The sequence below is a fragment of the Seriola dumerili genome, unplaced genomic scaffold (assembly GCF_002260705.1).
Source record: "Seriola dumerili isolate Sdu_G_001 unplaced genomic scaffold, Sdu_1.0 BDQW01000674.1, whole genome shotgun sequence".
In the NCBI taxonomy this organism is placed as follows: domain Eukaryota; kingdom Metazoa; phylum Chordata; class Actinopteri; order Carangiformes; family Carangidae; genus Seriola; species Seriola dumerili.
In genome coordinates, this window is record NW_019174929.1 from 883,529 (window position 1) to 909,401 (window position 25,873).

Sequence of the window (25,873 nt, forward strand, 5' to 3'; positions counted from 1 at the left end):
AGCGATTTGTAAGCAACTAGCAGGTATGCAAACTGCTTAATATTGTGAAAAAAAATGCCATAGAAACAATTGCAGCAGCATACTGAAACATTTGAAACTGTATTTGTGAGGATTTTGTTAGAACTTAATCAAGTGACACATTTCTCCCATATTGTCCTTTATTACCTGCACTGTATACCTACACCCATTTGTGTAGAGTGTGGATATAGTTTAAGAAACTGTTTATGAGTTTCTAACAGTATGTACAGTATTTTTCATAAACTGTTGCATAATGAGTGTGTGGTGATGATGAGACTATGTCATATGAGAGTGTGGCAGCATCTGGAGGTGTCTACATGACCCAGATCACACTGGAGCTTCGCTCCTTTTGTCTAATGAAAAGGGACAGTGCCCTTCACATTGCCATGGGGTAATTTCAGTGCTATGAGTAAAACTGATTATTTGTTGTAGTTTAACTTACAAATAATTTAAATTGTCTCAAAATAAAAAATGGCAATGTGATGAGATGTACCTTTTCATTTTTTGAAGATAAAGTCATCCCTCACATGCTGGAGCTCATATCCAAAGAGCTTCTCATGGCATCAGTAAAAACAGGCAGATCAGGTGCAGTGTATTTGTAATTAAATTAGGTGTGAACACATTAATATAAAAATAAAATGGGAAAAAAATTAAAAAAAAAGGTAAATTTCTATATTTATTCACATAGAAAAACCCTAGATCAGTAGAAAATGAATAAAAACTGTGTGGAGACAGAAATAGATTACAGATATCTTGGTTCCTATGCCATGAAAAACAGAAATACACAATTTTGTTATTGTACACACGAAAGTCGCCTCATATTCAACAAGTCTGCAGTGATGAAATATTGAACGTGCCAGGCTACACTGACCAGTCACTCGTACATTTCTGCACAATGCACCATGCAACACCAATTTTCATCCATTAGGACTATTGATGGTCAACTACAGACCTACCTGCTATTTAATGGAGTCCTGTTTAATAGCCAGAGTGGTTGGCGACTGGTTGCTCTACAGAGATTTATTCTATCTTCATATCATAAAATGAATTATCATGGGCAGAAAAGTGACAGTCTGAAAGCATGGCATCCTGCCAACAAGCTTTGTGTCTATTAGTTCTATTTTAGCTCACTACAATCCTGCTCATTACTTTTCACTTTGATTTGAAGGCAGTAATTTGTTTGTATTAAGACTGTGATGGAATAGTTACTTAATATTCCCAGTGACCGCTGGTTTGGAGGAGGCGTGTTGATCCAGTCTTTGTAATCTGGTCCAGTTACACAGCATCAGTTGTGACCAAAGTGAAGCAGCATCGCCACACAAGGAAAAGTTAGTGCGCTCCTGACTTTCAGAGGCGGTCTCACTTGGACCAGTGTAGATCACCATGGTAACCTACACAGGTTGGCTAACCTGCTCTGAAGCAGGTTTTGTTTAGAGGATTAGATAAAGCTGTGTGAACAGCCTGACTCCAAACCAATCAGCTCTCTGGAAACATAGTCAGAATTTCATCAGGATCTTGTTATGGGCACACATGCTGCATTCATATAAATGTCCAATTGATGTCCAATTTTTTAATGATTACTTAACTTACTACAGCTTATAATAAATGCTTGTACAAACACCCACCAATAACTGTACAATAATTGGCTGACAATATATATATTTAAATTACTGGATTCAAATTTTTGCTGTATAATAATTGCACTGAATTTCTTTCATGGGACAACAATTGGGTCAAGACTTGTCCCTGGGGAAACCTGATGAGGCCTCTCTGGGAACAGAACATCTTTTTAAAACTCAGTCAGGTGGCATGATACTATACAAATATGTCTACTGTGTCCTAAAGACTGTGAGAGTCTTTTAATCCAAAAGGGAAGATAATGGGCTCAGTGGCATTATGTGTGAAGTACAGACCAAATAAGAAAGGTTTGGATAATGTAAATACATTACATCTACATGAGAGAAGAGCACCAATATTGGCCTATTCATTGCACTTTAACTTTTCACTTTTTCAAGCTTCAGATATGTTGTCAGTGGGCTCTACAGATGAAAATCCATAACATTTTCCTGCCTGTGTATTGCTTTTAAATCAAAGAGGCTATAGTATACATGCAGAATACAAGGAATACACATTTCAAGACGTTGTGATATGTCATATTGTATATAATATGTGATAAAGTGAAAAGCTTTTTTGGAAACAAATTCCATAATAAAACATCTCTGAAGAACTTAGAGGTAAGCAGGACTGTGAACATAGTAACACAGAAAACAAGGTTTGAAGTTACCACAAGGGGGCCTTTCCTTTAAAAATGTCATCAGTTCAGTTGTGAGCCTAGAAAGCAACCTTTAATTGACAGGGTATTTATATGTGTGGAACATAGGGAAAATTCAGATTGATGTAGTTTAACTCATGTGTGGTTTAAACAAACAACCTCCTTGATATCTACTCATTCATGAAAATAAATTCCTCAAGGTGTTTTGAATCATACGGTAACAAACTACAAACTCACAATTGCTCATACTATATGTATGTAAAGAAAAACACATATACACATACAGATGCACTTAAACACCAACACGGTCCCTGAAATAATCAGAAGCTATGCTGATTGGGCTGTGGGCTCCACCACTCCTATTCATTTAACCAGTAAGTGGCCCTCACTAGTCCTTCTCTTATCTTTGAATAAAGTGAATCAGTATGGCCAGCTGAGCAGTCAAAGCAGAGAGCCATGGAAGCACCTGGCCTTACACAGCTATCTGATTAGAGGATGTTGCAGGCCATGCTGAACCAGACCAGGGCAGGCAGTGGCAGCAGCAGGGCAGATCTGGAGTAAAATGAACTAAACCAGGCTAATTCTATTGCACCGTGGCCTCCCTTAGAGGCTTAGAGCAGCAGGTTCAAATCAAAGCAATGCCATAGCACAGACCAACCTTATCAAGCCAGGAGTCAGGAATGAGGACTGCAGTGAAGAAACTATAGCTTCACTGGGTCAGAACAGCTGATTGGTGTTCTCTGAAGCATGCATTTAATGATTAAGCTCTTATTATCTACTGTGTCCCCAAGCTCCCAAATTGGCTTATGAAAAAGAGTCCTCTGACATATTTTATCTCAGCTGACAATAGCATGGATGTTGAAAGCGACACAGTAGAGTGAAGGTATTAGTGAGAGAATTCTGCACACAAAAAAATAAGTGTTGTAGGGAAAGGTTTTTTTGCAGATGGCAAGATCCATTCACATACTGTTCGTACAGCATGGAGATGTTGCATTGCACTTCCATGATGGTGAAGAATGTATGCAAGCATAAGACAGAAGCTTAGTTGGTTAGACCCATGGACTACGCTAGAATTAGATTCAAAGCCAGTGTAACCTGCAGCATGCAGCTATCACTTCATCATCAGTAGCCATATGCAAAATACACTTGACTAACTTGTTAAGATAAGGGAATAAAGCATGGCACATTTTAATGCACATATCGTTCACTGGACAGGTGGTCTTTGCTTCGGTTGATATATTTGTATGTAGACATGTAGACAGTAATGGAACATAAATCAAATCTTTACTCATTAGGGGAATGTAACCCAGTGAACCAGTTTGACTATGAATGGAAAAAAATATCAGGAGACACATTATGTAGGCTGTCACTAATAGAGAAAAGCACCATCATGTCATGATATGGTATTGGGCCCTTCATACTGATTAGTTATTTATAGTAAAGGATACTATTGGGGCAATCAAATCTGTACAGAAAGACCTGAAAACCACAGCCTGTTGTGCAGAAGTGTTTGTTATTCCAGAACAAATGTGAGGCTGTTTCATGACAGTGTCAGTCCCATTAGCCTGTTTTTGTTCAGTTTTGGGGGGAAAAAATGACCATTTGAGGGCACAGTGTACAGTGCCAGTGCAATGCAGGAGAGTGTAGGTCAGAGAAATGTGGGAGTAGCCTAAGCATGCATGGTCTAGGTTTCACTTTTGCTTTCGTCAGCGGGCCATGACAACAACCAAAATGATGTCTGCAACCATATCATAGTTGCCATTTTTAACCAACATATTACTTACACTGATTAAGCGCAGCAAAAAAAATGCTAAATAAAGATTACATTAAAGTTTGTTTTTTTTAAAGGATATTACCTGGACATATTTTACTTACAAGTTTAGAAGGACTGTCTGAACAACATTAAATGGATGTTTGGCCTTCAAGTTCTGTGGAGGACATAGTCTAGAAAGGCAGGTCCTGAGGTCCGTCCTTCCACGGCTGGATTACCACCACTTCCTTGCTGTGTGTCAAGTATTCTTTTTTTCATGATTTAATTAAGAATTTGTTTGAAAACTGAGATCCTGTCTGGAAGGGGCCCTTGTGTGAAAATATAGTTTTAAGACCTTTTGTATTTCAGTTTTGGGCTTATATTTAGCATATTCTTGAATGAATTTTTTTAATCAAATGACCATATGGTAAATCAAGGACCAGCTAGTATTCTTGCATAGAAAAACTACACTTATTACATAGAGACTGGGAAGAATAAAGGCCACAAATCCTTCAAATCCACCGCCCTGAACTGGGGCACAGTGGAGTTATCTGCCTGATTTTACAATGCGCTTAATAACCAAAAAAGGAAAACATGAATTACCCAGCAGAGGTAAATCTCACTGTGGTTCAATGTTAAACTCATGTGCATAAAAATACTGAAGGCTTCCAGGAGTTCAGACTTATAGTTAAAATATTTACAATAACAATTAAATGTATGCTCACACTATTCAACCAAGCACTATTACTTGGCTTATTCATAATGACCATGACCATCTCTCTAATAAGTGGAACATGCATTTGAACAAATGACTCTCCCACTCTGTTTCACATTTAGTCATTCCCTACAGACACGTTTTTCACCACCTATCCTAGAGACAAGACCACTCATGTGGCTACATCCTGTTGCACAACAGCTGAGTGGCTGTTAATAGGAGACTGTCCCCCTGTAAAAACTGAGCCCATCGGTTGTCGGTGCAAGCATCTTAATACAACCCATTGTTACGTTTCATTGTTAATCGATTGTTAGCCTGCATTACGAGGAGGTTGGGGTGTGTTTATCAGTGTTGCCATGACAACAAAGTATGCCAGTATGCTTGTTGCTGGTACGCTCCTACGGGTCGTATCCAAGAGAAAAACGACCCATGTGGCCGTTTAGGTTGGGGGACTTGTTGATTAATAGTGTTGTCACAGGGTTGGCTTAAGGTGGGTGAGCTATTTGTTTTGGTATTAACATTTCAGTGGCTTTTCTCCTTCACCACATACAGGAATGATGAAATACAATAACTGCACACAGAGCACAGAGATAAGAACATCAGGAATTCATATATCTATAATTTAGCAGTAATCATTTGGCTCAGTAACCTACAAAATGCAGTCTCCACCAGGTGCACTGACACTGAAGACTTCTCAGAGCATATTCTTTCAATTCTGACACATGTGACGAGAGCTCTTAAGATTATGTTTAACATTAAACACTGTAAGGTGTTAAATTAACACTGTAACATCCGAGCTCCAGCAGTTACATACTGCAACATTTGGAAAAAAGCAGGCACTTCACAGTAAAGACATCCTAGATATAGCTGCAGTTTGATGATTCAAATTTTTGTTATTGAAGGGAATAGCCAATACCCAGAAGAAAAATGATAACAACTGCTTTGAAAGCAGCAAATGGTAAGCTATACCATGAAGTGTATTTTAACAGGTCATGGAATAAAAATACAGACGGTAAAAGATGTACAAAGAGATGTTCCTGTATAAAGCGCATTTAAATCGTACACTTCCCTGTGTTTCTCTCTCAGCTAAACGTGCACAGACAAGCGTTAAAAGGTGTTGATGGATGCCCTCAGAGGGGCAGTCGTTCATCTTCATGGATCCCTTTCTTTTGAAGGATTGGTGTCAAAACACTGGCTTCTAATGGATGACTTGCTCAGACAGGACCACAGTTGTGTCTTCGGGTTTTCATTGTATAACTGTTTGAACTCGCACTTGTAAATCTGGCAAACTCTACCTTTATGAAAATGTGTCGAAAGCATATATATATATATACATACAGCAGGTTTGAATTTAGTGTCAGAAATGCATGCTGCTAACCTGAAGTGTTTTCTGAAAATATTAGAAGACTGATTTTTTGGTGTAAATATACAGTATATACACACAAATATATAGACCCAAAAGTCTATGACCTCTAATCAAGATGCTTATGCATTTGTTTGGAATGTAATACATTTTTTCATTATATTACATTATGATAATATCAACTTAGCGATTTAAGTGAATCTTAAATCTTAAATATACATGAATTTCAGAATATCCTAGTATCTGGTATGTCCCCCTTTTGCTGTAATGACAGCATGCACTTGAGGTGGCATGATGACCCATTATATGCCGGCATGGTTTGACAATGTTCCACAGAGCTTCTTGTGATGTCACAGAGTGCTTGTTTTTCTTAGTCTTCAAGTGCCTCCATAAATGTTCCGTGGGGCTGAGGTCAGGTGACTGTGGAGGAAAGCAAATGACAGTTAGGACTTTGGTCTTCAAGTAGCTCTTGCAAAACTTTGAGGTGTGTTTTGGGTCATTATCTTCCTGCGGTACGAATCCTTCTCCACAAAAGATGCAAACCAGAGGGTATCGCATGTCTCTGAAGAATGGAGCACTTCTCCTTGGTCAGCATTTACTCAATTCAGTGCAAGTGTCCAACTCCAGAGTAGGCAAAAAAAAAACCCAGACTTGAACATTTGCCCCATGTTTCACTGTCAATTTGATGCACCAGGGTATCATTGTCTCTCTGGTTTGTCTCCTTACATGAACCCACTGTAAAATGCTGGTATCCCATATTCCACCCCAAGCATTTGGCCTTGTGTCCCCTCCTGAGAGGTGGTTTCAAAACTGCTACTTGTCCTCTAGGACCACAAAAAGAAAACCTTGCTGATTTGAGTCTTATGTTCTCTATTTAGTAAATTCTGTATCTGTGATGAAGTTCCTTTTCTGTCTTTTGGGAAACATCTCTTGATATATTGATGGTATGGTCACTTTTGGTCTGTCTGATTGTGCTTTAGATCTGACTGATCCAGTTTTTGCAAAGTGTTGTGTTGTTCAATGCGCTGCCCCCTTAGAAACTTTTAATCTAGCCATGATTTGACGCAGAGAAAGCGGTGTGTGTGGAATAACAATTTGACTTCTGACACTTTCACTTAGTTCTGATGCCATTTTCCCTGCTATCACAATGCAACTTAGAAAGCAATGATCTGCTGGAAACCTGAGGGACAGTCATATTTATAACAGGTGAACACTGGCTGCAAGTTGAGTTACTTGAACAAGCCTCTGAGAGTAGATCAGGTCCACCCAAGTGTCATCTGTACACATGCTTCAAAGGGGATACAACTCAGGGAAATCTGACCTTTTGTACAAAGGAGTTAAGTTGGTCAATGCCTCAAATTTGCTTAAATTTGTTTGCTGATCAAGGAATATTTCTTTTTCATTTTACATGACATAACTGTGTTTTTAACGTTTCTGAATTCTCTGACTTTCGGATTATTTCCAGGTTTACGCGAAAATATCAGACATAACTGTGTTTTTAACGTTTCTGAATTCTCTGACTTTCGGATTATTTCCAGGTTTACGCGAAAATATCAGAGATTTTCATAGTGGTCTAAGACTTTTGGTCCCCACTGTATGTAGGCTATACAATATGTGCGTGTCCATCCAATATATGACAGTGCTGACGAGATAGACTTAAAGCGAAAAATACACACAAAAACTGCATTTCAAAGAATGTGACATATAGAGGTTCAAAGTGTTTATCATACATTGAAAAATAAGTAGCCTATAAAATAATCACACAAATAAATTGTGGAAAATATATAGAAAAGCAGACCTTTGAAAATGTGCAATTTTAAACAAAATGTCATGAAATAAAAATTATATCCATTAAAATTGAGTTACTATGAAATTAATGCATAATGAGCTAAGTTTAAATTATTTATTCATTTATTTCACAAATTGCTTGTTCATTTATGTTTCACACAATATGTTAACATGATTATTTATTTTATAATGTCTTTTTTGTTTATCCAATATTCAAATACATTTTTATTACTGAAATGACAAAACACTCCTCTAGTGCTTACTAGCACATGGATTTGGTATCTTGAGGTCATGAGCAGATTATGAAAAAAGGGACTCCTGGGCACAGGCGAGTAAAAGCCCCCCACCTCTTCTATATAGGACTGAAACTTGTGTTGTTGGTCATTTTGCAGTAATTTTGTGTGTCTTCGTAGTTGTTCTGTGTCTCGTTTCGGTATTTTTGTGTCTCATTGAAGTTGTTCTGTGTCTTTTTATGGTCACTTTATGTCTCTTTGTTGAAATTTTGACTCTCTATGTAGTTGTTCTGTGTTACTTTGTGGACATTTTTGTCTCTTTTGTCTCTCTCAATTTTTGTCTCTAATAATTTAGTGTTTCTTTGTAGCATTTTTACGTCTCATTGTTGTAACGTTTCAAACGTTTAATGTTAATGTTTCCGTGGCTTTCAAAAATAAATGCTAACAATAACTTCATTCAGAGGATCTGGTCCCATGACTTCTTGGACCCTTGGCTGGGCCTGTGCCAGTAGGCCTATTCGGTTGTCCATCTCTGCTTCGGGTGATCTGAGGGGGGACTGTGTTATGTATTGGTAACTGTAGCTTGATCAGCGCTATTGCAAGAGGGTTTGACGGCTGTGGAGTTGTAAATTCTGAGTTTCGTCGTGCCCCTGAAGGCGTCACTTCCCGGGATGTTTACTGCCCTCCCAGTCCCCGCCGCTGCCTGCTGTCCAGGCTGGCTGCTGGGCTCGGGATGACGCCACCTCTCGCTCCGCCCCGGCGCAAACTCGCTCTTTGCGTTCATTTCATTCCTCTTCTCATTCCGAGCATTCTTCGCATCTCTGTCAGTGCGCGAAGCGATTCACCTACACCTTCCTGGCTGGCTCAGAAACACCAGAATAACTTGACATAGTATTAAAAATACCCAGTAACATCACATTACCAAAAGAAAGGGACATTTTTATATGAGATATCAATAACGAGGTAAGTTTAACTGGTAGTTGCAGGTATTCCAACTGGTTGTAGACTTCTGTTCGTGGGGTTTAGTTTACGTGTTTTGGAAATGCTGTACAATTTATTAAAATGTTGGCTTAATTTAGGTGTCTACTATTTATCCCATGGCTTGAAGTAACGTTAGGTCGTCTGTTTCCATCGCTGAGATAGATGGCCGATTCTGGTCGCTGTTGCAACAGGATGCTCACTTTGAACACTCACTGTTGTAGCCTATGGCTTTGACATAGCAGCGAAAAATCTTTGACATTTTTCACATTTTTTGAAAAGAAGCCTGATCATACGCCCCTATAAAAGCCTCAGATGTCGTTTGCCCAGTGCCAGATCCTCAGAAACTCCCGGTGGGATTCAGGATGAACTAAAACATACTGCACGAATAACAATTTTTGGACAAGATGACGGTTGAAAACGTTGCTGTTTTCCTCTCCGTAGTTGGCTCTGCCGGGAGTTGTTGGAGATTTCACCGGAGCATTTTCGGACCACCTCGAAGAAAACGCTGGAGAGACTTGTTGCTTCAACACGTTTGACGGTGCTTTTTAAAATCGTCATCGAAGTTTTGTGTAAGTATTTTTTTTAAATGTTTGATTGTTACTTATCTCACCAGTCTCCATGTTGTTACTGTAACTCTAACGACACCGACTGAACCGGAGGAAAAGGTTAGCCTAAACTCCTTTATTGTTTCGTATTTCGGGGTGGATTAAAGCTCCTCTCTGCCACTCCCTGAGTATCCCATGTCCAAAAACTAGCAGTTTGACAAAAACAATGTACTAAATTACATTTTTGCATATTCTAGCGTTACTTTGGGGGTTTTAAATACTTTTAAAAAGAGCATTTGGTTATCGTTGAGGAAAACTAGCTTAAATAGATATTTGCGATTCCCTTGTTTTTAAAATAGACTATCCGACCATAAATGGAGATGTAGCCGGTAATATATAGGCAATTTGGAGCTGCTTTGTAGGAGCTTTTATTTGGGGTTTCCTTCATTGTTTTCCTTTTCCTCCCTCTACTTTCGGAAATGCCTGCTCAGCTAAAACTGAAGTCCCCCAACTGTAGGCCAGCAGTGTGTGTGTGTGTGTGTGTGTGTGTGTGTGTGTGTGTGTGCGTGCGTGCGTGCGTGTCACAAAGTTTTACTCCTTTTGGTTTTACAGTAACTCCATCCACATATCTTTCTGTATGCAAAGGGAGGGATGAGAAAAGGCCAAATGTTGTCATTAGCTATAGTAAAGTTATCTTAAAACTGGGTGTAAGCACTGTTGCACCAAACACTGAAAGATTTCCCCTTTGTGTCACACTTTGGTTACTCTGCGCCCCCCCTACCCTGACACTTAACTGAATATATGCTGCATTAAATTTTCAGATTTGGTTTGCTTTGAACAAACAGCCCAGTCAGGTCATCAGGCCACAGTTTACACAGCTCAGATATGCTGCTGTGATTCAATCAAAGTATACTTTGATTATATACTTAATTAATTTAGCCAAGGATTATAAAATACATGCTCACATCACCTAATTTATTATGTTTTGGCTTTCCAGTTCTGCTCTTCAGTATCCCAGGCCTCTGTCATCACCAGCTTGAGGAAAATAATTGCTTCTTATTATCATATTATTATTGTTATTATAAGCTTAGTTGAACTGACACAGCTGAGCAATGGGGCAAGAGAAAGACCAATACAAGCTTTAAAAGGATGTTCTTGAACAAAATCCACTTTCTATCACTACTACTACTAGAAGTTTTTGGCTGCAGCAACTATGAGCCTGTCGCCTCCTTTTTGCACAAGTTCTCTGCTTTCATAATATTAAATATGCTTTTTCTTACAGTTAACTACTGTTAAATATTTTATGCAACTTTGTAGAAAATAAAGATTTAATTTCATTTAATTTAGGTACTAGGGTTTTTATCATTTCCAGGAAACAGTTTGAATGCAGTCAGGCGTAACCGCAGACATGTCACAGTGTAAATCTGCTTGCCTGGAAGAAAAAAAAAGTAGGAGTAGAAATAGATGCTTTGTTTTCAGCTTATGCAACCAGTGGACCTGTTGGATGGAAGCCTGCATAACATTTGTGCAAGAATAGGATGTTGTCTTTGTTTGACCAAATTAGACTTTACTTCTGAAACTAGGAGTTCCCAAACTTCCTCTGCTTTTTGATGGAGCATAACTCAGCACATTAAGTATGAACTACACAGACATGTTCACAGCTATGATGACACTGAGCTTCTCTTTTTGTATACTGTAATAAGTTAAAAAAATGTGAAATTAGTAATGAGCAAAAAATAAACATACTCAAAATGATGCCATTGTATTGTGATCTACAAAAGTGAAATTTAAGCAGATGTCGATAGATATCTGAATGAGAGAGGGTTGCGCTGCTGTAGATAGAGTGTTTTAGAAGCTACACAGGTGGTGTGTAACATTAATGCATTCGTCATTCAGATTTTGTTCCTTTATGTTCTCTTGTTGAGGTCTGAGAGCAGGACCACATAGTTGTGGTCCACATAGTCTATCTGTTGTGAAATGTGGATAGAATAATATGCTTTTATGAAGCACACAGTGGACTGTGTTACTTCTTATAGTAAAGTGAGACTGTTCTTCTCTTTGGCTGTCCATACCAAATATTGTTTAAGGGCCGGTGACTTTCAGTACATAATATTTTGGCCAAACATCTGTCAAATGTATTTGCTCATTTTGTGCTTGATGAGGAAACATAGCAAATATGAATTCTTGCTTTTGCTTTTACAAAGTATAGATTTACTTTCTCCTGCCAGGGGTGGGGTTTTGTGAGCCCAGCATTGCATGTATATTACACATATCAGTCTTCTTACCATTATAATTAATTTTCACATATGTATGTTTGTGGAATGACACAGAATTTGAAATTGTCTTTCCATACAATAATCCGAGGATATGACCATGTATACTTTTCGGCACTTGGGGATATCATTTCCAGATGTATCATTTAGTATAGTATATAGATGATTTTAGATACTGATTTTTTTTTTTTTTGTATAACCAAAGAAGGAATCCAAACTGCCCCTTTTGCCATCCATATCATCCCCATTAGCCAGCATTTTTGAATAACCCCTAGTGATTAATAGCACATTAAGAGATACAGTCTCCAGCAGGATGCACCTGTGTACTCTGTGCTCCATGCAACAGGTACTGTGGAGCAGTGATGTATTTATTTTATCAGGATTGAATTTCATTTAAAATGATCTTTTCAATTCCAATAGTATTATTTTAAAATAAGATTATTTTTGGGTCCTACTTGAGTTCTGATATAAATAGAACTATAATCAACTATAATCAACTCCAATTGTAGATTTGGGCTTAATATTTAGGCTATATATATAAATGTAGATGTTATACAAAAGCCTTATAATTGAAACTGTTACCAGTTTGGAGTTAAGGTCATATCTATCTGGCAAATCACACTATAAGCTGTCATTTGTGTTTAGTAGTGTTTGTGTGCACAACAGAGGAGATTTAAAAGGAATAAAATGTCTGTTTATGTTTAGGTTTTTGGTTTGTGGGTTACAGCCTTGTCAACACTTAGATTAGATGATAGGTCTTTGACAAGATGCTTTCATGGTTCAGATGATATTTGTTACCATCAACAGTTAAAGGCTTTGATAGTGCATAGTTTCTACAGCTCTTGGGAATTAAGCCATACCATACATGTAGGCCCTGTGAACAGAAACTTGATGTTAGAAATAAATGCTTTACCTGAGTGAAAATACAGTATGTGTTTTGTATATGTAGGCTATGTGTAACAAGGCATGTTCTCTCCTTGTAGTAAGGGCCTGATAAATTCCTCATGGGAATGTGAACACATTATGTGTGCCACATTTTAATTGAAATGATAATACATGATACTATTTTTTTGTTATGAAAATTCCAGGCTAGAACAATATCTGTGATGTGTAATTGAGTCTGAACACAGAGTCATTAATTGTGTAATTAGATGTGATGTGTGGCAGCGGTAGAATCACATCAAACCATCAGTGTTCTCCATGGTCAAAGCACGCTTTAAAAAGAGGACACTCCTGCAGGCTTCCAGACTGTGTGTGCCCTGAGGTAAACCCTGGTCTAGAAAGGGAATTTTAGAGTATGCGCTGCTGCTCAGCAGTTTGAGCTGGGCCCACTGAGGCCAGCGGAGAGTGCCACCAAAAAGGAAAAGCTGGCTCAAAGCCACTGACGTCATCTAAGTAAATCTGCTTCAGCACTGCAGCCATAAAATGACTGCCAGCTACCGAATGCACTTTGGCCTTGTCAACCACCTTAGTGGTGCAACACAGTTTTTTTCTCCATGTGCATACTTATGGAAGACAGCCTGTGTTTAAGTCGAGTCCCATTTTGCTTGAGTAGTAACAGACTTTGCCTGTTCATTCAAAAGGAACAAGTCATGTTTGAGCCTTTCTAGGTTTACACAAAGCACCAAATGACTGAGCGTCTCATACCCTTTGAAGTCATACCACTTTAATATTACAGTCTTATAATGTTTACCATATGGCAATCTCAATCATTTGCACTGGAAAAAAAGCATTTAGACTTAATAATGTCTTAACCACTTACTGTATTATTGACGTGGAGTGCCATAGAAGTAATTTAGTCGCTGGGACATGTACTTTTTCTTACTGTTTTTGTTTGAATAAAAAGACAAATAAATGAGCTGCCTCATGATCACTCACAGACGAAAAGCAATATGTACACCATGAATCATTAGATGAGTCAGTTTCTGAAACCACTATAAACATTTTGAGTTCTTAACCACAATGAAAGCAGGAAATCTCAGCTTCAACAACTTCCTGTCTCTGGTGGCCATAGTAGCGGTAGTGGTGTTCAGCTTCCCACTAGTGAAAAGAAACAAAGGCACACAGTCACTTCATTTACTGTGTATAATTTGCGGCTTGTATTCAAATGTGGGTTATTCAGTCTCTCTGGCACCATATTCTCCAGTCGTTGCTTGTAATAAATTCCCACAAGACCTTTCATCAATGGTCGTTGTGTTGTTATCATGGCCGACACAGATCAGGCAGACTCTCTCTGCCCTGAAGGTGCCCTGGATTCAGTGGAGGCACAGATAGACTGGAGGGTAAGCTCCCAACATTAATATGCAGGCTGTGCCCAGTAAATTAGTTTGGAATCCGAGCCGGGACACAGCAGTGGAGAGCTGTATTGTCCACTGGGCTTGACACTTACTTTTTTCCCTCATGTGCTCTTAAGTTAAAAAATTTAAGAGCACATAAAGAACTTTAGGGGTGTAATGAAAATTTATCAAATAATGTGTTTTTCCTCAATAAAGGGATAAGAGGAGACATTTACAAGCAAAATGATTTAATTTATTTGAATACAAAAACGTACATAAGTTTTTTAATTATTTCTGCTTCAAACTGTATTTATTTAATAATGATGTTATTATTTATACTTAACTGTATAAACGATATAAACAGTATGAACATGGGAATGTTTTCTGCCACTGTAGGTGGAGGATGATCTGGTATCGCCACCAGGGGCTTCAGTTAACGTTACTTTGTTGCCTTCCTCGTCCATCTCCGGCATCTGCTTCTCGGTGTTGGGTGTATCAGTCAAAACTTTGTGTATGTTGCTACTGAACTTTTCATATCTATCTAGCTCGCTGTGTGTTCACTGCTGGTGTTTTTCTTTTTTTTTGTAGAAAAGTTGAGTCTAAAGGGCTCTTAATGCTGACGAGTGGATCATGCGATTTTTTTTTCAACAGACAGCACTGGTTCAGTGCAGTGATGGCATCATCATCACCGTGCTGAACCAGGGCTCGACAGTTTGCAAGCGTTTCACTCTCGTAAACTTTTTTTCTCTATTTAGTCCGTTAATAGACCCAAATAGTAAACATTTTCTACAAGGTGTCTCGTTGGTTTATAATTCCATCACTATCTTTTGTTTTCTCATTTTTAGAGAGTATGTAGTTAGGGCTGCAGCTAACGATTATTTTTGATTAATCTACCGATTACTTTTTTGCTTCCAGGTGATGTCGTCATGTCTTGTTTTGTCCAGATCTCAAACATATTCAGTGTAAAAATCATTGAAGACTATTGAAAGTGGCTGATATTCATTGATTTTTTTGTCGAATGACTAATTAATTAACCGAGTAACTGTTGCAGCTCTATACGTAGTCCAAAAAGCATAAAAAGACCAAAAGCATGTTAGTCTGTTTCTTATAGTCTCTGACATGTCTCTTGTTCTCAGCAACAAGTGTTTATTCTGACCGAAGATGTAAATATCACAAATATATATTTAGACTTTTCAAAAAAGCTTGTTATTGTTTTCAGCAAACACTACTCAAACAGAAGTTAACATTATAATAATAATAATAATTAACATACATTTGGTGCTCTTTTAAGTATTTTAGGCAGCAGTATGGTGTATGTGGGATCAACTAACTACAGTGTGTGCATTTCTGGTAATAAAAAAACATGTCACATGCAGCGGTGTGGCTCATTGATGTGTTTTTGATTTTGTACAATATCTGAGGTCTATGGCACTGAGGAAAAATATCTATCAGGTTTTCACTACACAGATGATCCTTCTTAGTAGACTTGGTGATATTTAATCATCATTTCATTTAAAATTTTCATATATGTTGATATTATTATTTACAAATTGGACTTTGTATAAGTAGCCAGTTCTTAGCTCCTGATGGAACATAGACTAAATTTGCTTTTCAGTGTTGTCCACACTGAAGACTGGACATCTTTTTCTTTGTATAGTCTTAGTATAGTGTCTAACTTAATAACTTGCTGCTTAGTGTCTTACAAAAAATATCAGCCTTGGATCCTTATTTCTCATTACCCATCGAATGCCCCAAAAATTCCAATTACACTAAGCTATACAAGTCAAGATAAATTTAATGTTTGTGTTTGGTTTGTGCACTAATCTCAAAATTGGTTTTTTTCTTTCTTTTTTTGATGAACTACAAGAGGTCAAAAATAGAAAAGTCATTGTTACATTTCTGTTACTATCGCAGGATCTTTGTATCCTCCTATCTGTTCTCCTGCTCCCACATGGAGAGCCTGCCTCTTCATACCACTGTTGACCCAGATGAAGAAGAGAAATTTGGCAAAATATTTAATTTCTCCTGTTGCTATGTTAAACAAAAGATTTTTAATTTAGGTTTAGTTTGACTTTTGCTTTTGTGACCATGCCATTACTCTGGTGTACTGTAGTGTCAATATTTCTTTCATTGTATTGGACTAAAACACATTGAGAATTTTCTTGAGTTACCAGTAACAATTCCCCATAAATATTTACATCATTAAAAAACCTAAATAATCTCTTTAGGAATATTTATGCTGTGACTTGCTCCTCTGGTGTCCATATGATATTAATGAATAATTATTTCAACAGCAACCTTGTAACATTTTAGGGAAAACTTCACATTCATGCAAGGCAATATGTTGGTATAACATCAAATCTACATTACTAATGATATTGCAAAAATATTTGTGCACAAATATATTCTTATTGCACTCTCAGTCATTACCAAAATAAAGTCACATCATACATAATTTGTAAGTAGAAAAAATAATCACATTTGATTTTGTTAATGTCACCTGGCTGCACAGCAACCCTTAGGAGACTGTTTTATGGCAGATGAGTCCAGTGTGATATGAAGGAGTTGCCAGGGGAAAAAAGAAAGGAGGGGAAAGGAATAATGAGACGAGACAAGAAAGAAAGAAGTATATGGGGGGATAAATGATGGCCAGAAAAGCAGAAGAAAGGAGATGGAAGTCGGTGTGAATTGGCAGAGCCAAATGCAAATGGTGGCCTTCATGCTCATCACTGTGATTTGTTTTTTCATGCCCATCCGCACGCGTCCTGATTGAGCCAGTGGCCAGCCCTCGGCCTGCTCTGCTCTCATAACTGTCAGGAGATCCTTTATCTGACGGACCTTTATTTACAGCTTTAATTTCCTGAGCTTTATGTGTTCCGCTCGCACTCCACACCGCTGTGACATGGGCGTATGGTGTCTGGAATGCACTGCAAATTTTTTGATAGGCAAATATCCTCTGAGCTTTCATTACATTTCATGTTTGAATGATAAATTGTATTTTTTATATATTTTGGTATTACTGGCAGGACAGTGATGTATCCTCAGAAGGAGAGATTTTTGTCTCTGAGATTACAGTCAATTTTACCTCTGTTGTTCAGAGTGGAAGACCTTTAGCTATGCCTCTTTTCTCGGCTGCCGACATATCTGATGTTGTCCAGGTCATGTTGTTGCTACCTGTTTCTCAGACTGAGGCAGGTAGAAAGAGCTGCTTTGACAGAACCTGTAAATCAATCCCATTCTCTGGCAAACAAAGATTGATCCCACAGTGGCCTGATGGTTGCTGGGTGGTGGGATCCAGGCCTCAGATTTGAGTGGGATGATATCAGACAGATTCATGGCACCTAAGCATGCCGGTTCAAAGAGGCATGAAATAAACACTAGGCCACTGCCAATAAAAGAAGCAGCATAAGTACGTTTTCTAGCTTCTCCAGTGGACCTTCGGAAATTGGTATTGAAAACCTTGTTTATTCATTCATCTGTACTCCAGAGCTGTAGATTTATTCATGAAACATAAAGGAAAATACAGAATCAATCGTTTTTCTTGCATAGTTTGGTGACATACTGTAGTCTGTTTGGAAATGTTTCTGACATGACTGTGGTCATTTAAATTTTTCCCTGCTATCCTTCCCGATTTCTTTTCTTAAATGAAATTGCAGGAGTTAAGTATGTGCTTCAATAGTTTTTTATTTTTAAGTGAATGCTGGGACTGGTGTTTATTGTTGCACCTGTTTTGTTGATTTTAATTTATTTTAGACAGTATCCGCATGCTTCAACTTTGCCCTGAGTGGCAAAGCTTTCTAAATAAAGGGTATCTCTATTGATTTAAGGTTAATTTTATTTAATTTTTTGTGTTCCTTTAACTGCATCTCAAGGTCCTCAAAGACTTAATTCCATAAACATGCTTTTCCTGAAGTAATTAATTTGTTTTAATGACAGAAACTAAATGGAATTTCAGAAACGTCTGTCATTGTAAATGTTCATAGTTGGTTATGTGTTGCTCAAAATGGAATACTTTTGACATTGCTGTTATAATTATGCAAAGGCCAGGATATGTCTTTATAACATGCTGAAAATTTTGAGTTTTGAAATCACAGGGTAATTATAGTTTTACACACTGTGGCCTTAACTACTATGGGCCATTATGGGGTGCACAAAAGTCATTCACAGAATCATTATTGCACCCTCTGAGATAACGGCACAAAAGAACTCCACATGGAAAATTACATTTGAGACCTCTCATCTGCTATTTCATTACCTTGCTCTGTCTGATGGGTGAAATGGGTTCTCTTAATTTAAGGAGCTGGATTCCAGCTTGGTGAGTGGTTTATGTAATCTCACAGTAAGTGTAATTTCCCATAATGCCATGTCACAGCTACTACTCTGCTTAGCTACCACATTCACTTATTGCATTGCGGGCCATCTTTACCCCGCATCTCACAAATAAGACCATTTCTATGGTGTACACCTTCCAAAGACAGAAGTATGCAATTATCTGTAAGCCACAAGTGTTTCTATGGGTGACATTCATACCTTCTTTTGACAGACACACATTAGTCCGCAGATTCTAAGGCACTAAGAGACTGTCTTCAATGACAACGCTGCTAGGTTATTCACATGTTGCACATCGCAAAAGCATCCAATTGATGTCATGGGATACAAAGAAACTAATCTATTGAGGATGGGGATGACTTTTATTCTGTATTGTTTCAGTATTTGTATGAGGACAAGTCAGCAAACCCCATTATCAGGTGGCATGATAAGATATAGATAACAGTGTTACTAGTTTAATAGATCAATAGGCCTATATGTTGATTTTCTGTTTACTCGTACTGGTATTTAAAGAAGACCTATGCATTCCCATATATTGTGGACACATGAACAACCTTACCCCACACCCTTTTCCTTCTTCATTGCAAACAGTCATTTCTTTCTTCAATAATCCAGCACATCTCACATTATATGTTGGTAATGGTTTAATGTTTTAGCAAAATTTATAGTTTGACAGTGTAGCATCAAGGAGCAAGAGCTGAATGAGTGAAAACAGTTGGGATAGTTTCGTCAGTCATCCAAAAAATAAGATATCTTGGATTCTCTGCAGTGCAGTGTCTCACAAATCTACACTTACAGTATACAGTATGTGTCTGCACTATATAATTTTTTATTTGTTAGTGGTTTATTCAATTACAATAAAAAGATTCATTTAACTATGTGTAGCTGAGTGATACACTGTTGGTAAAGACATTAACTTTGTTAGTTGTCAAATTATATGAAGCAGTAGCAATTATTTGAATGTGTTAACATCTAATGTTAACACATGTAGTGTTACATAACATTTTGTAGAAACTCATAAAGTTCTTATCATGTTGCTAATAATTTATATATTTGTTGACCGTAATGCTTAAATCCTTCAATAAATTATTTATAAATGTTAAATTGCATTAGTCTGCACCCATGTTTTATTCATGTTCATATAAATCTGCACACTCTCCAAACATCTGCTATTTGCAGCTAAAGTTGAATTAGGTCTTTCAGTTCAAAGTGTTACCATTACTTAAACTTTCTGAAATTGTTGAAAATATATTCCCAAAGTGTTAAATAAAGGATCAGGATGAAGTAGAACAGTAGAACTGCCAGACTGTGGCAGACAATTTGTTTAATCCACAAGAAATTCTGAGAAAACATTACTCAGATAACAAAGAAACAGATTGAAATAAGTAGGAAAACAGCATACCTGCTGCCCCAATCATGATTATATTACAGATTATTATTACAGATCAGGAAATTATGTGATGGTGCACAAAACATCATCAGAGCAGTTATTTCTTTAAATAGTGGATTGGAAGTCAAGAGTCAGCTTATCTGGTGATGTCTGGTTTGTTGTGTTGTTTGTATTAGATGACTTGTTTCAGTTTTCTCAGATAATGATCAGCATCCAGAAGACACATTTGATCTCAAAGTAGAGAAAAGCCCTCTGGAGAACCATTGTTTATGGAGTAACATCTGTATTGACGTACATGTGTTGCAGAGTGATTGTAGACATACTCAGTGATCTAGCTACTTCAACAGTTTTGACTTTTACAGCTTTACATTGAATAGGCATTGTATTGGTCTTTTATAGTTTTGTAAGCAACACTTTTCAGCAGCAGTAGTTATTTAATATTGATGTAGTTCTTGATATGTTTGACTTATGGTCAGATAAGATAGTGAGTGGAGTTATACTGTAATTCATTGCATGCTACTGTAATAGTAATAATTTCCTGGTGAGGTGTTGTAATAAAGCACTGGCAAAGGAGGGAAACATTGGTGTATAAGAATCAATCTGCTTTGATGGGGAGATCCACAGAGTCACCAAGGACTACTTAAAGTATCACTTTATCAACGTTAATGAACCATAGCAAGAAAAAATAACCAGTGCTCATAAAAATGAAAATTGTTGGAAATTTGTAGAAAATTGATATTTTTCATAAAAGGATTAGAGGGATTTACAAAATATGTTTGTTAGAAAATTCATAAAAAAGCACTAGACTTATTAGACTAGATTAGGCATTATAGATACTTATTAAAACATACTGAAAGCAACTTTTGAGAAAAATATCAATGCAACCTAATTGCATTTTTGACTTAAGCTTTTACAAACACTGTAATTCTGTTTTTGGACCTCATGAGGGTAGAAACAAATATTTTCTTCAGAAGCTCATCTTGCTGTGAAAATGTAAGGTGGAAGTGATTACCAGCGCAGTTCATCATTTGGTTGGGATGAGAGGAGCACATCTAGAAAGAGTCCCAGCCTTTTAGTGGTTGAAATGGGAATTTTTTCCCCTCCCTCATCAGTTTGTGAGTTAGTTCTGCAGTGTCAGCAGTCAGCACACAAAAACGGAATTCAGTAAAAGCTCTCTCTGCTCTCTGGGAGTGTTTTTTTCCCCCAACAGCTTGCTCCCATCCCCCCTTTCCCCCTCATGAACTGACATGCTGGAAGAAACATATGCTACTATTCCCACTTCCTGACAGCTTGTGCTGCTTGAATAGGATCTTGCTCAGGGAGGAAGCAGTTGTCTGGAAAGAGTGGAGAGATTAAGAAAGGAGAAAAACCTTAGTGATTTTTCTGTAAAGGAAGTAAAACAGTATTTTAAAATTGAGTTAAGGGTAAAGACAGTAGCTACTTGGCAGTTGGCAGAAATTCTGAGATTGTTTTATGTTGAAAGTTAAGTCTTTGTTTCATTCTGAGCTGATAGATAAAAAGTCATACACAGTAGCTACGTTACTCAGTGTTAGACTGACTTAGATTGCATGGAAGTAAAACTCAGTGGCAGGGCAGCATCACACAATTTCACACCAGAAGAGTGCTAGGGTCACCTTACATTTTGTGTAGTATAAATTGCCTTTGCAGTGACAGCAGCACATCAGCAGAACAGCAACAGCTGGAGTCCTCCATCAATGTGTACACTAGATTTGTTCGGCCACAGAATTTTTGTGCTTACAGAAACATTTGACAGGGCTCACAGCCCAATATACACTCATGTTCTTACTATGTTTATGGGAAATATACATAAAGCCTAACATAACACTTCAGGTCTCCCAGCGTGAGTGAAGCGGGAGCAGTTAACAGTTGCACTGAACACCTAAAAAATGCAGCTATGAACCAAAACAAGTCGTGTTTACACAACCTATCACAGTATTTCCTCTTCACTTGTTGGTCAAATGAGAGCTACATGGACACCTACATTCGACCCCTTACCAACTTGTTACCTTGTGTTTCATGTTGGTAATTTCCATGCTGCCAACTCTACCATGGAAATCGTACCAGTATAAACTCAACCTCTACATGATAATGACAATAATGGAAATGATCAACACAGAACCTATTCTGATGTCTCCTTCTTATGTAATTTAACCACCTTAATAAAGTCTCTTGAAGTCCTGGGTTGGACTCTGTGGCTGCTAACACCACTATATTCAGATTGCTTTCCATTCATGAAGGCCACACAGTGTATATTAACTGTAATATTGCTTAAACTCATTTTACCACACACATGCTTCACTGGTACCCAATAAAATGCTATGATTAGTCACATGTGTACATTCATGAAGTTGTATTGTGTAAGAATCATTGCCCATAATATGCATGATAGTCTGCTGGTTTATGTTACTGGACATGTTACGCATTTCTGCTTTTGATTTAGTCACCGCATAATGATACAGCCCTCAGTTTATTAGCTGCAGATTCATCTAGCTTGTTGGTCTTGTCAAAAGCTGCTGGTGAGATGAGACTTTCTCCAGTTGTGTGAGCAGCTTGGTAAGACGAACAAAGGGGACTGGCTCTTGAATTGTGCTGTAGTCTGTTAATGGCAGTTTTCTTGTAATGCCTGCAGGTCTCCAGTCTACTTAGGAAAAAACTCCTCTGGCTTCTCTGTGTTGCTTGAGTGTCTGATGTCTGTATGCTATCATAATGTGATGGCTGTGGCTGACTGGTGATGTGAGCTCTACAGATTAGTAGCCACAATACTTTTTTTCCACTTTCATTTTTGCAGCATAGTGTTGCTGAACTTGAATGTTTTTTGATGAAATGCCTTGCTTCGCAATCACAGAGTTACACACATTTACACTGGAGATCAAGTGCCTTTGCTCAAGGGAACCTCGGCAGTGGTGGTAATGAGGGAGTGTCAAATGCTGCCCTCTCATTTCCTGACCCAGATTTATCGCTCCAGATTAAAGTGGCAACTTTAGGTTGGCTATGGCGTGATAAAGCTTGTAAAATGTTAAATGAGGGTAGAAAACTTAATTTCAAAAACAAATTGCGAGCTACAGGTATGTACAAATTTGTGGACTCACCTCATCTATTGGGCATGGAATGCATTTCCCATCATAGTCTGAAGTATTTATCTGATCTCTAAACAAGTTTGAATGATTTTTTTAACCTTTTTGTTCTGTCACTTAATAAGAAGGAAGTGCCACAAGTTCATGAGAGAAAATGTTTCAATTGTTTAAACCCATAACATCCATTGTAAATCAAGTCAACAACATTCTTGGTGATGTTCAAGTTTGTTTGGCTGCTTTTGCTCCATATTGTGCTCTCAACTAACAGTGTTTTTTTTAGAAGCAGATGTTCGCTGTTCTGTTGTGGAGAATGACATCTTGGTTGTGTTTGTTTCTTTGGGAATTCCAGGTCTCTCCCTAGTCTGCTCCAGGCTTAAGCTTGGAGAGCCCAACCGCCACGATTGATCCCAGCAGCTGGAGCGGCAGTGAGAGCCCTGCCGAGGATCTGGAGAGGATGAGCGACTCGGCAGACAAGCCCGTAGACAATGATGCCGAGGGGGTGTGGAGCCCTGACATTGAACAGAGCTTCCAGGAGGCCCTGGCTATCTATCCTCCTTGTGGACGCAGGAAGATCATCCTTTCTGATGAGGGAAAGATGTACGGTAAGTTCACGTTTGTATGTGTGAGTTTTAACCCAAGCGTTATTTGTCTTGAATAATATTCTAATAGGTGAGAACGGAAGGAGCCCCCCCCCCCCCATAAAGACCACAGCCGGTCATTTTCACTTAGGTGTTTGTATGGATTCACTGCTGACTGTAGTTTCATGTTTAACAGACATGACAGTGGTATTAATCTCCTCATTTAAAATGAGGCAAAAAAGTGTAAAAGCATATTTTCCAAAACGAAAAAAATGAATCAATACATGGTTGTCCTGAGTAATGTAACATTATAATCATGACTGTCAGTCTCAAATTTATCTGTGTGATGTGTTCTGTGATGGTGGCTATACAGCCCACCACTCTGGTTCATAAGAAGTGCAAGTTTATAAGTAAAGCAGCATGAACTATTAGTCAGTAGCAGATGGTACTGCGGCTGCCACCAGCTGTGCCCTCTCTCCTCCCTCCACTTCCCCCCATTCCTGGCTGGGTGATGTCATGGAAAGAGGGAATATTTTCTCTCTGTGGTGTTGGACCGTCTCACAGCGCTGTCAGTGTCAAGTGAAAGCAGAAAGCCCTCAGAGCATTCGCTTGCAGCTGTCATGTGACCCCTCCGGCCAAACAAAATGTAAATTCTAGGAGTTTCAGTGAAACCCCTCAGCTGCCACTACAAAGATGTGGGCTCAGACAACAGGACCTCCCCATGTCTTTCCTCCCAATTCCCCTGTCCCCATACAGAGTGAAGCTGGCAGAGAAGCTGTCCCTCTGCCGTGGATTAAAGCATGACAAATTCAGTTTTTCTAGTGTTACAAATGAGCAGTGCTAAGTGCAGTCCTTTTTGTTAGTCAGTAGACATTCTCAATATGATGAAAATGTTCAGCTTTCTGGCTGTTGGCATTAAAAAGGTCAAATATTCTTTTTAATGTATTCTTTCTGAGAAGTTACGGAGCAAGTAGATATTCAGCATTACTCATACTTTTGATTTCGTATACTGCAAATACCAAAATAACCTTGTAATGCTAGGTTATAGGTGCCTCTTTAAAATCTTACAATCAAATTAGATACACATAAGAATATTGTAAACTGAGGCAAAAAGACAACCCACTGAAATTTACTAATGAAAAAGACAAAAGATGGTTACTTGAAAGATTCAGAACCCAATAACAAACCCAAAGAAAGGTTTTGTTTTTTGTGGTATTGAATCCACCTTAAAATTCTGCTGAGTAGACAACTGTAGGGTGTGAGAATCAGACATTCGTCCTTGCCAGATGCTGCATCTGTATCGTGGGTTACACATTGTCTCACCAGTAGGCAAATCCTTTGTCTGTCTGTCTAGTCTTACTGAATCAGACTGAAATACTAGACAAAAAGTAAAGTGAGAAACTGAAAATATACAGCAAAAAAAAACTAATGCATAGTTAAATATTGTAAAAATTGTGGGAAGAAAATTGAGGTAAATGCCTGTGTTCAGTTTTTGGAAAGCTGTGGACTTTTTTTTTTTTTATACAGAAACTGGGAATACAGTCCTCTTGCTTAAGGTATGGCTTTTTGATGGGACAATGTAATGGATTCGTAACAGTCTCATATATTTTCTGGGGACACTGCTTGTTGTTCAGACCTCCAACTGTTGCTGCAACCTAGTGCCAATTCCATCATCGATGAACTGTGACAATCCCCCAAAGCCAGGAAGGTGCCATGGGTCTTTCTTAGAGAAAAAAAAGCAGCCATGTTTTATTTTGAATAGATTGAGCTGTTCATTATTGGAATCCAGTGTTAACCAAATATAAAACTAAGACAGGAACAAGGTAGCAGCTGGGATACTATCCTGAGCTTTCTTTGTTTTAAAAATTGCAATTACTCAAATTAATGTAGCTATGTTTTACTACTATGCGTAAAAGACTCCTGTACGTATTTCAGTTTAGTCATCACAGCAACAATATACAAAGAAAATTTAAATGTATTAGTCCAGTTGAATAGGTTCAAATGGGACACTAATTATCCTGAAAAAATTGAACCCCTAGTGAGTGAGTGTTAAACATATTATTATTTTGGGTCACACTTATTTCTATACTATTAATGTCATTCATCTAATGTAGTAAATTGGCTAATTTTATTTCCAAAAGTCAACGAGGAGTGGTCATTTAATTTTGACTTCAAACTATGTTTTATAAGATGATTCATATTTGTTTAATGTAAAAAGTAACTAGATTAATTCAAGCATGTCAATAGGTGAATATAGTAAAAGAGTT

General features: G+C 37.9%; 1 protein-coding gene across 1 annotated transcript in view; it reads left to right on the plus strand.

Annotated features, from left to right (window-relative positions):
• The first annotated feature begins 8,967 nt into the window (after positions 1-8,967).
• tead1 (TEA domain transcription factor 1) overlaps positions 8,968-25,873 on the plus strand; it is a 48,836-nt gene continuing 31,930 nt past the window's right edge. Inside the window, exons 1-3 of the mRNA XM_022765370.1 lie at positions 8,968-9,102; positions 9,562-9,689; positions 23,378-23,630. Of these exons, the coding sequence (XP_022621091.1) occupies positions 23,483-23,630 (148 nt within the window). The 5' untranslated portion in view covers positions 8,968-9,102; positions 9,562-9,689; positions 23,378-23,482. The remainder of the gene's footprint in view (positions 9,103-9,561; positions 9,690-23,377; positions 23,631-25,873) is intronic.